This window comes from Oculina patagonica, chromosome 8, assembly GCF_052425735.1.
Source record: "Oculina patagonica isolate OP01 chromosome 8, crgOcupat, whole genome shotgun sequence".
Lineage (NCBI taxonomy): Eukaryota > Metazoa > Cnidaria > Anthozoa > Scleractinia > Oculinidae > Oculina > Oculina patagonica.
The window spans coordinates 4,173,085-4,185,410 of record NC_135765.1 but is presented as its reverse complement, the minus strand read 5'-3'; the positions used below and the strand labels follow the sequence as shown (position 1 = coordinate 4,185,410).

The window sequence follows — 12,326 nt, the reverse complement described above, 5'->3', positions numbered from 1 at the left end:
GAAATTGTCACGTTATGTCATTGTGTGATTGTCAACATCCCAGTGACAGAATGTCACGCAAGACTGCATTCAGTGAAAAGAGTCCATTTTTCGGCCGAAAAGATTGTCAAGTGTGATTGTAAATTTTCTCTTTCTATAGGGTCGTTCATTCCAGGAGGATTATATCTGCTAAGCACATGTACTTTCGGCAATTTCGGAGGATCGACGAACGTCAAAATGTCATGACCCCTGAGCAGAAATTCCCGCGCGTTGGTGAAAATCCTTCCTGAATGCAAGCTCAGATCAAGCAGCCACACCACAATCTTGCGGCTGTCAAGGGATCAACCACAAATGAAACGTCAACGGATGCACAAAAACATACAATTCCGACAAAGACATCTAATCAGATGGGCCATCAGGCCCTTGCGTGTCAGTACAGAGAGCAGAGCATGTGAGCCATCAAGATCGTTTTCTTGCATTCACTTACGCGTTTCCTGCGTGGGAGGGAATTAACTTGCGGAATGAGGAGAAGCTAAACGATTGTACGACACTCGCAGATACCCATTTCTATCAAAATCCGGACGGGATCTGTGGAAGATCTCCACGGAAAACTTCGATAAGTCGTTGTGACTCAAATCTACTCAACATGCGCGACCGATCACCCTCTGGTCAAGAAGCCAATACAGAAGCGGTGGACATTCCACAATGGTTAAGTTTATTGGTTCTGTTTTCTGTAAGTTCGTCACTTTTCCTCGCGTTGGCTTTAAACTCTAATCCGTACCTAACAAGTACAAGCGGTTACGCGGATGGCGGGGACATGTATTCGCACCAGGTGGAAGCCCTCTACTTAAAGGAACTGCTGCAAAATGGAACGACTGATCTTTGGTTCGATGAAGTCACTCTGGGCTACCCTTATTTCCTCGCCTATCACCCGTTTCCATGTTTATTTACTTCAAGTCTGATGATCTTAACAGAATCGTAAGTGAGACACTTTAATCTTAATCGTACTTGTAAAGAACGGAGCGTCAAAAAAAAAATAACTGGGTGTGGTTTTATCAGAGGTATAAGAATGTACACCCCCGCAATGTCTACATGTGTTTCCAATCCTTTACTCCTACAACTTGTTTTTGTAATAACTTTGATGAAAATTAGCTCTGTAAGTGTTAAACTATTCAGTAAATATTAGAACGATTTCCAAAAGTGCTCCCTTTCCCTTCGCGTGCAACCCTTGCCATCGTCCCGCGTCGTTACGTAATCTAGCTACGTCATAAAATGTTTTCTTTCAGAGCGAAAGTTTCACAGTGCCGACAGACGTTCAGAAAGAAACTGTTTCCTTTTTTTTAGATTTTCACTCCACAGGATGTTTTTAAACTCTACTTGAATTATTGTTTCCTGTTGCCCTTAAATCCTCTGGAACAATTCCAGCTTCTTTAATGCATCAGTTGAGAGGTGTTAATTTAAATCGGTATAAACAAATCCTTCAAAGACTTCCAATCGATAAAGTTGTATCGTTTGTTAATTGTTGCGGTTATGAGCATGGGTGGCAGGATTTGCTTCTTTTCATCTGGACAGGAAATACTTGTGTTTGACCATATGTAACAATGAACCAGTTTCGTGACTTTGAATCAGAGATAATCTTTCTTGGAAGGAAATTCTAAACTGTTTGTATTCCCAAATGATAACAGTTTATTTAGTCAATGGGCTTTAGAACTATTCAATGGTCTTCTCATTTTACTATTGTGTCTCTTAAGAGATAAAGATATAAAATTCAATAACACACTGACAAAATGAACCTTTACTGTTAAAAAAATACTTATTTTTAAAGAACTTAATAATTTAAAGCCCCATTAAAGCTTTAATGTCCATAATCTTATAGTAATTTATGAAACACCTTAAAGTTTTTGCTGGAATTTTTGTATGATCTGCGTCGGCATCCGCTTTAAAAGTTTCTTGGTTAAGATATTTCAGTGATTAGCAAACTAGAATCACTGGCAACAAAATGCCGATGTGATACTGCAAAAAGCTCTGATTACTTAAAAGCAAGTGTTGAAAGTAAACCACTGAAAAATTACCATTATGCTGTATTTAGGAGAATTTATCTTTGCCATTCTATTTTTCTACTACACGTAGACTCAGTGGGCCCAGTGTTTCCCAAAACAATCCTTTAGCTTTATTAACTAATAAGTTGAAAAATATTTACAGTTAGGTGAGATCTATGAGAGGACAGTCACAACAACTAAATCTCATGTAACAGTGTGCGTGCCATAGTTTGTTGGTATATATAGGTACTAGTGGACAGTACAACAAAATGATTATTGGATCCATTAGCCCAGCTGGTCACTTTCACTGTATGCCTTAAGTAATGTCATGAAATATTTTCTTTGGCCAAATTAAGCTTATACAGTAACATATAAATCTTCTAACTATAATAAGCCGGAAGGAAACGCCACTTGTTCCGTCTCTAAATATTGGATTAAAAAGCCAAAGTCCAAAGTTCTCTTGATAAGGAGTCAGATATCAGTGTAGACTTCTGTGCAAAATTGTTCCAACAGTTTTACAGAGTTTATTAGCCCAATTATATCTATTTAAAAAAAGTTTTATTGAGTGCAGACTTAAATTATTAACAGACAGAAAGTAAGGAAAAGAAAACAAATTAATGCTACTAATGCCAATAGCTCAATTTTGAGTAAAGCAAAGGTCATTTTTTCATAGTTATCTGCCTGTGGCATCTTTAAAGATGTGCCAACCCTCACGGAAATTACAAGCAAGTATAAAAACCTTTAGAAATCCTTCACAATTAAAACTACACAGCTCTTTATCAACTAGTTGAAATAATTTGGGCTCTGAAGACAGATTCTTTTGAAAGTTGCATCCTAGGGAGAGGCATTCTCCCATATGTCACCACTGTGGGTAATTGGTTCAGAGTCCACTTGAACAACAGTGAGCCTGAGTTTCTTAAATTTCATGATTACAGTCGAACCTCGGCATATTGACACCAGTCTGGTAGGGAGGAGCCTCCCACAAACATCAGACAATGGGTCTTGGTGGGCATCAACGATTTAAACACTACCGTACATTTTGTAACCTTCCATAAGCAGGCACCTCTCCTAATCAGGTACTCTTTTAGGTCACAGAGTTGACTGCTTAGGGAGGTTCGACTTTAGTTGGAAGTATATCAAAAACAAATGATTGCTTACCACAGGCCTATTTTGATTTAAAATAGTAAGATGCATAACAAGTTAAGGGTGACATCACAATGGCCTAGAGTCCCGTGAAGGAGGAGAAGTAATACTGGTAGTCTTTATTCTTCGCTCCTACTTGCGTCGTCTGCAGTGTCACAGGGATACCAGGCACACTAAAACATTCATCCCTATAACCCACCATGACATGTCACAAGTGAAATAATGATAATATAACCCCTTAACCTAATAACTTCATTTTAATACTGAACAACTGGCCCAGGGTACCCAACCATATTTGCTAAGTGTGCTGAATAACTTTGTAGTCACACTGAATTTGACTTGCTTTTCTTGACAATCTACCAATAAATGTAGACTCCACCTACAGCTGTTGAATTGGCTTGTAAAGACTTAAGGAGTCACCAATTTTTACTTGATTTTACACAGGGGCAGGGAAAAATATGTTGGTAACCTGTGGCCTAATGAAACTAACTTTATTTTTATGTAGGCAGAATGTTTGTTGGTATCCCTGTGGTGTTATTAAATTATTCTTATTAACCTTTCTGCACTGCAGATTTCTCAGCCCTCTCTTATTGTTCCGATGGATGTTTGTTCTCCTTCTCTCGGCTATGCCCTGGACATGGTTTGTTGGTCTGCGCAAGCTTAGAATGACTCGACTGGAGGCAACAATGGCTGCACTCTGTGTGCATTCCATTCATAGTTGGCGGAAGTTTGGTCTGGAGCTGGATGCATTCCAGGAATATGGAATTTTTACACAGGCCTATGGAATGGCCATATTTCCCCTGGCAGGTGATTACCATTCGCTTTGCTAATTAAATACACATAACTACATAAATGACTACCCCCCCCCCTTCCCCCCCTTCTTCATTCCCCCCACCCCCCAAACTTTTCTTCCCTATCATTATCAGACTATAGTTAAATATATACTTACTTTGTTGGAGAGACAAATTGTTGTCGGGAAATTTGAATCAAACCCCAGAGGAGGCCAATCTGGGCATGGCTCAAGCTTTTTCCGACCCCTAAAAGATACGATTTTTATTTCTTTGCGTGCAAAATTTAATGAGACTTTTACAGCTAAATGTATTGGCATTCTGTCAAAAGTGAGACTAAAATTCGTAATTTATAGCCCTAAGCGAAATGACGGTCATCCCCCCAGGTATTAATCTATTCCCCAACCATACTTCACCGTTTTAGTTTAGTAGAATGATCAAGAGACTAGAGTAGGATAATCCGTGACTTTTCTCCAATCGCACTGACAATAATGTAAGGCTGTAAGCGTGTTTGATTGATCATGACTGATAGCACCAAGGAATCTAATCGCAAAAACACTGGCTTAAAAAGTGCGGCAGAAAAGCGGAATAAAATAAACCAATCAGAACGCGAAGTAAACGCGTGCAACCGGTGGAAAGCAGCCAAGGGCGGGAAAAGTTGTTACAAGAAATTAATCGCCATGAATAGTTAAAAAAACAACGAGAAAAATTTGAAAAGCCCCGGGATATTTGCTTTGAGGGTTTGGACTTCTACATAACGGAACAAATCAGAAAGTCATCTTTTAGGTACACCGCTAGCGTGGAAAATGGAACTTTTCGCGGCAAATTTCACGCGGAAAACATTTATCAAGGCGTTTCCGTTTCCATCAAAATAATGAAACTCCCAGGCCCTCCCACGCTGGGCCCCGCATTGACCGAAAAAACCATTGTGTACCGCCTTTTTGTGCCGATAACCAGCTGCGATCAAAGGTTTTTGCGCAGCGGCGGTGGAGGATAGGAAAAATCAAACAAATGTATCAGACATTCCTTTTCCCGAACGCCTGATCGCAAGTTAGAGGCTATAGCCGACGAATGTAAGAACTGTCAATTGAAGTATAAAGTCGTAAATGAGGTGATCGCTTGCTTTGATTTCGATTTTTTTTTGTAAGTATGATTTCGGTGCTCCTTATTGACCCCAAACGAATCCGGCAGCTGGCTCTTGATAGATATCTGAAAAGTATCTTTGTACATGCTTTCCTTCGTCTCCAGTACAAAACATTTTCCCCCAAAACTCTCATTTTTTTAGAAATATCATATGCATGCAACATTTAACATGGCGCTCCAAAAAATCACATGCGACAAAATTAATATAATATTAACATAATATTCCATGGGCCCGAGCAGATTTTAGTACCATTCAAATGGACAAATTTTAAGTAGTATCAGCTTAAAGTTCATCTGAAGGAGTTTCAAAATTGAAAACTTTTGCCGCGTGTGCTGGCGTGAAAAGTTCCATTTTCCAGCGGCCGACTTCCTAATTTGTTGCTTTGCGCAGGGAAGTCAAGTAAATACGTTAAATCCGGGGCTTTTCTTTTTCGTTTACAGAAAACAACATGCGTCTGTGCTCTGACCAATGAGAACGCAGATGTCGTGCCCTCGACTTATCAGAGGCGATGTGAAAACAATTGTGATCTCTGGAGGTGATCTCACTCGGCACTCGCGCGTTTTCCCGCGCTTTCCGCCGCATGCCTTTGTTTCGTGATCGGTTTACATAAAGCTGTGACTGCATCCGTTATAATACGCATTGCGACTTCTCCTTGAATATTAAAATATCCCTGGTTTTAAATGGCCTTTTGTTATATGTTTTCGTTTCAGCTGGGTTTTTGTATCAGAACGTTCTTTATGGCAGTGGTTCAAGAAATGGAACAGTTCTACTTATTGTCCTAAACTTTACCGCGCATACGTTTTTCGGCATCTACCTTGGTATTGCCACAGGAGTCACTGTAATGATAGATCTGTTATCCAACCCGCTTCCTTACAAAAGAAAACTGTCTTCGCCTTCAATATGGCGTGCCTTCTACGTGCACTTTATCAGTGTTTCTCTCTTGTCGTGGTGGATAATTCCCTTGTTAAAAAATTTCAACTACATTGGAGGTCTTCCTTGGAAAAATGAAAGCGAAAACGGATACAAGTTTGAACTAGTTGTGAGGAATTTATTGTCCGGCGAAATGTTTGACCACGGAAGAAAATTGCCGTTCATTACGTTGGGATTTTTAGCCGGGTTATCTTGTATTTCTTTGACATATCGAAAAAACGACGAAAATGACCTCCGCACGGAGCGACAAACATTGTTTATCTGGCTAGGAACGCTGTTTTTCGTTACAATGATCCTTTTTCTCGGCAGGACAGCTTTTGGTCCTCTTTACGACTTAATTCCTTTTCATAAAGAAATCGAAGTTGTTCGCTATTTAAATGGCATCCATTTTTGCGGATTGCTACTTATGGCCATCTCGTTCTCGCGCATTCTTCACTTGTTTTGCGCAACTTTGTGTAAGATGTCAAAAGCATTCTTTAAAAGTCACTTCATCTTATTGGCAGTTATGCTGGTAATTCCGCCAGTTTATCTCAGCTCCCAGCTTCAACAAATTAATTCTCTGTTGACGATGACCGACATCCAAGGTTTGCCACAGGGAATGAAACAAATGAAAGCTTATCCAGACAATGGACGCGTCTTACAACAGAAAGTCTTAGGTAAGTCAGCGTTTGCTTTTTTTTTTTTTTTGGTTTTGCCTTGCACCTTTTTTGTGATGTGTGTTTCTAAGAGCCAACAATACAGAAAATCGATTTCCCAGACATACTTTAGTCTGTGCTATCTGTAATTCAAAAGTTTTCACGGGTAAAGTAACCCGGCCCCAACCAATCAAATTTAGGTTTCTTTTGCGCGCGACCAATCTGAAACGTTCTATTTTTTTTCCGCTTCCTTTTTTTTTTTTCTTTCTATTTTCTGATTTTGCTTCCCTTGTCGAAATGTAATTACTTCAAAAAGCGTCTTGCGGTCATCATTCCTTCTTCTAGTCTCAGAAACGTTCGACCCAGGGCCCAGCCTAGAGCACCAACACGTTCAGGGGAGCGTAGACCTTCGCAGTACGTTGTCTAGTAAACGAAGGAGTGTATGTTTATATGCGTTCGAACTGGCAGTTATTAATAAAAATAAGTATAATGTATCCTTATGAAATTTCTAAATGCTTTTTTTTTATTTCGGCCGTTTTATTTTGCCTCAGCTTTCTTTTTGTTTTGTTTTTCTGTTTACAGGCACCGGTGGTCCTTGGTATTTAGCCCTTTTACCACATCACAGCAAAAAGCCCGGTAAAGTCTCAACTGTCTTTTAATATGAATACTTCGTAACTGTTATCCCTAGTAAACCCCAGTTGTTCTGCGGAGCGTATAACATTGCCCACCAGATTAATACTGACCGCCCGGTCTTGGACAATTGACAATCCGAAATTTGAAAAAGTATAAAACGATTATTTGCCCTCTAAATTCCTGCTTAAAAGTCAACCCTAGCCCATGATATCAAAGAGGTAAAATACAAAACAAAACAAACTGGTCGCGCTCCGGTATCTTTCGTTCAAGCAACCTCGTTTCAAATGAGGAAATACCTTGGGAACGAGGTTGTCGAGTCAAAAGAGCCGCCATCTTGAATTTAAAGCTGAGAAGACTAAGTAACATTTAGAGAAAGCCAGCTTTCCGCGAAAAGTGAAATTGAAGCTGCATAGTGACCATAACCTTCACTACCATTGTCCATTGTTTCCATTTAGGCATCCTGACCTACTCTAGAGGCTATCATGACACATTGTCCCTGTACTACCTTGAACAGTTACAGATCAACCTAGACACCACACCTTGGTTCCCAGATCTCTTGCGACTCTACAACATTCGCTTCCTCGCTACATCCGGGATAGAGGTACCCTCGCACTTCCTGGAGGCTTGTCAGCTTAGCCACCTGGCCTCTATAGATGACATAGAGGTTTACGTGAGAGCGCCCCAACAGAAGTATGGGTATTTCGAGTTTGCGCATGTCTCAGGCGCTGTTGTGGGTGATTTAAAGGGCATGCGCGAGGCTGTTTCGAGATCCACTCAGATGTTTGCCCACAGAGTCGTGTTTGCTGTTAATCCTCCGAACTCTCCGCGCAACCCGCCTTTCGAAATTGTGGTTTCAGATAACAATAGTCATGCTAGTTTCCTTAGAAGACTTCTCTCTTCAGATGAGTTTGAGACAAGCTGGTTTGTAAATAAGAGGTCAGTTCGTGAGAAGGTGTTTTATGAAGGTGTTAAGTTTGGACGTGGTCCAGAACAAGTCATGTCACGAGTTCTGAAGGAAGAGGTTGGAAGAAATTTCTACAAAGCTTATGTCCACGTAGACGAGGGGGCTTGGAGCGAGGTATGCTATTTCTTGAAGAACATTGTCAGCACCAGGCTCCGGGGGCTAATATATTTGATCGGATCTGGGGACGAGATAATCAGAAAAATAACCCGCAGAAATTAGATGATAGCCCGAGAGTTTTGTTAGAAAACTATGACGGGAACTACGTCCTAAAATTCGAATAAATTGATTGGTTAGTTTTTTCTAATTTTGTATTTTATTTATTACCTTATTATAGGAAATTAACGCTTGTGTTGATTAAGGTATTTGAAATAAACGCGAGACGAACACGATGATGAAGTAAAACTTGTTGAGACAAAGGAACAAGTTTATTTCAACAGTAGGCGTATAATCCTAAACGTAGGGGTTAAACAAAGGAATCTGACCGCTTCGAGTCTTCTTTACAGTTTCGGTGATACCTGCAGATTTCTACCGTAATGAAATAATGAGTTTTTCTAGGAAAAGTTGGGGGCAAGATAATGGAAATAATGGAAAATAAATAATGGAAATTAACGCTCCACTTAATTAATACCGCGGAAATTAACGTTAAGAAAAATTAATGCGACTTAAATTAACGCAAATTTTTGAAATTTGCGTTAATTTCATGAAGCGTTAATTTCCTATAATAAGGTATACTTGTCAACTTTATCATTTTGGAGCTACATTACACAAGCAAACTACGTTTCAACCCACTTTATTTAGCAAGCACCTAAATAACGCTTACATGCAGTACTTCAATTATATTACACAATTATTATTATTTAGAGCCTATAGTGTTTTATTTTCTCTCTTTTTCAGAATTTCTATCTGACTGAGCACCTTCTACTTAAAGTGACTTACCATCCCTACTGGAAATGCGCCTTCCATTCGTCAGCGGATGCAACTGAACAAGCACGTGACTGGCACGAGGTTCCCGTGCATCACGTGACTCCCAACCTGATGAGCATGGTCCTTCCTCCTGGTAAACATCACGTGACTTGCCGGTATAAAAATCCCGTTTATCAGAAAGTTGGTTTTGCTTTGTTTATTGTGGTATTTTTTGCCTTATTGGTGAAAGAATTGACCACTTTATTACAGCGATCGTGACATTAGAAGTCTAGTCTTGTCAGAATGTACGTTTTATTAGATTTTTTCTTCTGCCTGAAGCATTGCAGACCATGGTTGAAAACATTTCTATATAACTATTTGCTCTTTTCAAAATTAAAAGTTTCATATAATCGCCTCGGACGAAGCCAATCTGATAAAAATTTACATTTTTTAAATTAACAATCTGATAGCCTTTCGCGCAATCAGTGCACAAGCAGAAATCCATGCAATCTAGATTAGAAACAGTTTTTAAACACAAAAATATTAGAACATCAGAAATGTGCGAATGCTTTTTATATTTTATATTTTTACCTTTCTTAAAGGGACTGTGTCATGGCTGAGTTATTTTATTACGTTTTGCCAAATACTCGCTATGAAACTTATGGTTTGCAATGAAATTACTTCTATCGATCTAAATGACAAAACCATAGCTTCGATACAACCAAATCTGTCTCCCGGGCGTTATAATGTAAATTTACAAAGCAAACAGGATAAACTTTGAAAACTGTTCAGCCCAACAGTATTTCAAAAATCCATATCGTAATCTGTTTCAATCCTTTTCATTTTTGGCCGGCCGTACCTTCCTTTGTATTTGCTGTGTTATTGAAATATCCCTTCACTGTTTTAAGGTAATTCCCTAGAAATAGAACTGCTCATAGATTTTCTACCAAACTTTGCCAGTTGGTTGTTTACCTAAAGGGAAGTTAAATTTTGAAATAAAAAAGGGGGGTCACCGTATTCGTTTAGGAGCAGGAAGATCTTGTATTTACCATATAATTCCTTATATTTCCTTTGCGAGTACTGCCGAAAGTGCACGTTTTCGGTGATAATGTATCATTCTGCCATAGAAATTGATCTGTATTCATTTTATATAAAGTATTTGATCGCTACTTTCGAACTAAGAGAAAAAAATGATAGGTCACCGAACTCGTTTATGAGAAAACGATTATTTCTCTCTCGCGCGAGCCAAGCAGCATAGAGAAAAGCCGCCATTTTGTTTAAGTGCGCGCGCTAATTACGCGTAAAATTCTGCGCAGTAAGGATGCGCAATGCAATACTAGGGAATCACCTTAAGCGGTTATTTTTATATTTCGGGGATATATTTTAGCAAGTTTGATGGCCATTTCCCATGCCTAAATTTGGCTAAAATCCGTGACACAATTCCTCGTTCTCCAATAACCTGCGCTTTTTAATGACAGTATAATACATGGCTTTGATTTGATACGCACGCGAAACAATGGAATGATAATCAGAATGCTAACTTCATCAAACCTGTGTTGTTTTCTATTTCATCGAATTTGAAGCATTGTGAATTATGATTAGTGTTATAGATTATTTTCATCTTAAAATTGTAACCATTATTTATTTATTTAAAATTATTGAAGCCTAAGCGAGCTAATTATAAATATTTATTTGCTGCAGTTTAAATAAAGGAATCAATCAATCAATAAACCTGTTTAACGAGTCACACTTGATAACATCACGCCCAACAATCTTTCAGTCCACGGATTTTGAGTGGTGGCGAGTTTCCCCAAACAATCCGAAAATAAACTAAGGCCCCGTCCACACTGACCCGGGTAAATTTGAAAACGCCGCGTAAAATGTTTTCCGTCCACATTAACCCGGGTAAATTTGAAAACGATACGCTTCATTAGTAAGTAAAAGTAAAGTCTTTATTTAACGAGGGTAGTACTAAAATAACATAAAAAATACTAACAAACCAGTGGCCCCTTTAAAATTATTTTCAATAAAATATAAAAATACACTATTTCACGCTCCAAGTCCAAACGCTCATTGGTGAGCGTTTTTGAAAAGATCCGTTTTCGGTGACCGAAAACGCCGTTTCAGTGTGGACGGTTGGCCTAACCGGAGAAAAAAAGATGCGTTTTCAAATTTACCCGGGTCAGTGTGGACGGGGCCTAAGAGAAAGGCATCGACCAGCATCAATGTACCAGAAACGCCTTTTTGATTGGTTAAGAAAGTATCACGTGATATTAAGCCTAGTAAAGATCTTAGTAATGTCATTCGGTAGAGAATCTAAAAAAGCCGAGTTTACACGTGCAATTTTTATGTGACAACTTTTATTTGCTTGTGTAGATGAGAAAATTTGGTCAATTTTTGTGTGACAAATAATTATATTTGTTGACAAGCTGGCGAGTAAGATTTTTTGTGACAAATAGAAGTTGTCATATGCGAAAATTGCTTGTGTAGACGACTCGTCACATAAAATGTGGCAAATATTGCGTGAGCATATGGATATGTGGTCACTTGAGCGCGTATCTCTGTGCATATCTCTGCTGTCCAAGGTCATTACTGGCGCGCTAAACTTTGAACCGCTGACAAATAATTGTTGTGTCATCTACGCGATCAAATATATTTGTCACATGAAAATTGTCACCTAAAAGTTGCCTGTGTAAACCCGAAGAAACGGAGGTGCTTGATGTTCGCGGTACCGAACTAAACGATGCTCGCTGCTCGCAAACAGCCAGTCGCAACTGAGGGCCAGCAAAATGCAATTGACACAACGCTTCATGAAGAAAGTTAACTTCTTTATTGTAAAAATAACTTAATATGTTCATAAGTCGTTCTGTACAAGTATATTATAGTCCAGGCGTTCCCCAAAACGGAATTAAAGTGGAAATGTCTCGAAGAAACATCATGTTAAAAAGTTCTCCACAAATTAATGGCTAGTAAAACTCTGTCACGCCATAACAACTAACTGTACAAGCATTGCATTTTATGCGCATTTTATCTTGTCTCCTATAGTAAAGGGAAACGATGTGTTTTCGGTTACAATCCCGTCACCAAAACCTGGCAGAGCCCGTGCTATATTTTTGACGTCACAACTTTCGGTGTTCTCACGAATGCTCATGCCAGCTTTTGATTGGA

General features: G+C 39.1%; 1 protein-coding gene across 1 annotated transcript; it reads left to right on the top strand.

The window, feature by feature from the left end:
- Window positions 1-307: 307 nt before the first annotated feature.
- On the top strand, window positions 308-11,514 carry LOC144663396 (uncharacterized). The gene is made up of 8 exons (XM_078524324.1): window positions 308-957; window positions 3,733-3,968; window positions 5,804-6,679; window positions 7,241-7,294; window positions 7,747-8,369; window positions 9,150-10,066; window positions 10,513-10,993; window positions 11,362-11,514. Exons 1-6 carry the CDS (start codon window positions 626-628, stop codon window positions 9,435-9,437), a joined length of 2,409 nt encoding a protein of 802 aa, XP_078380450.1. The 5' UTR covers window positions 308-625; the 3' UTR covers window positions 9,438-10,066; window positions 10,513-10,993; window positions 11,362-11,514.
- The last annotated feature ends 812 nt before the right edge of the window (window positions 11,515-12,326 follow it).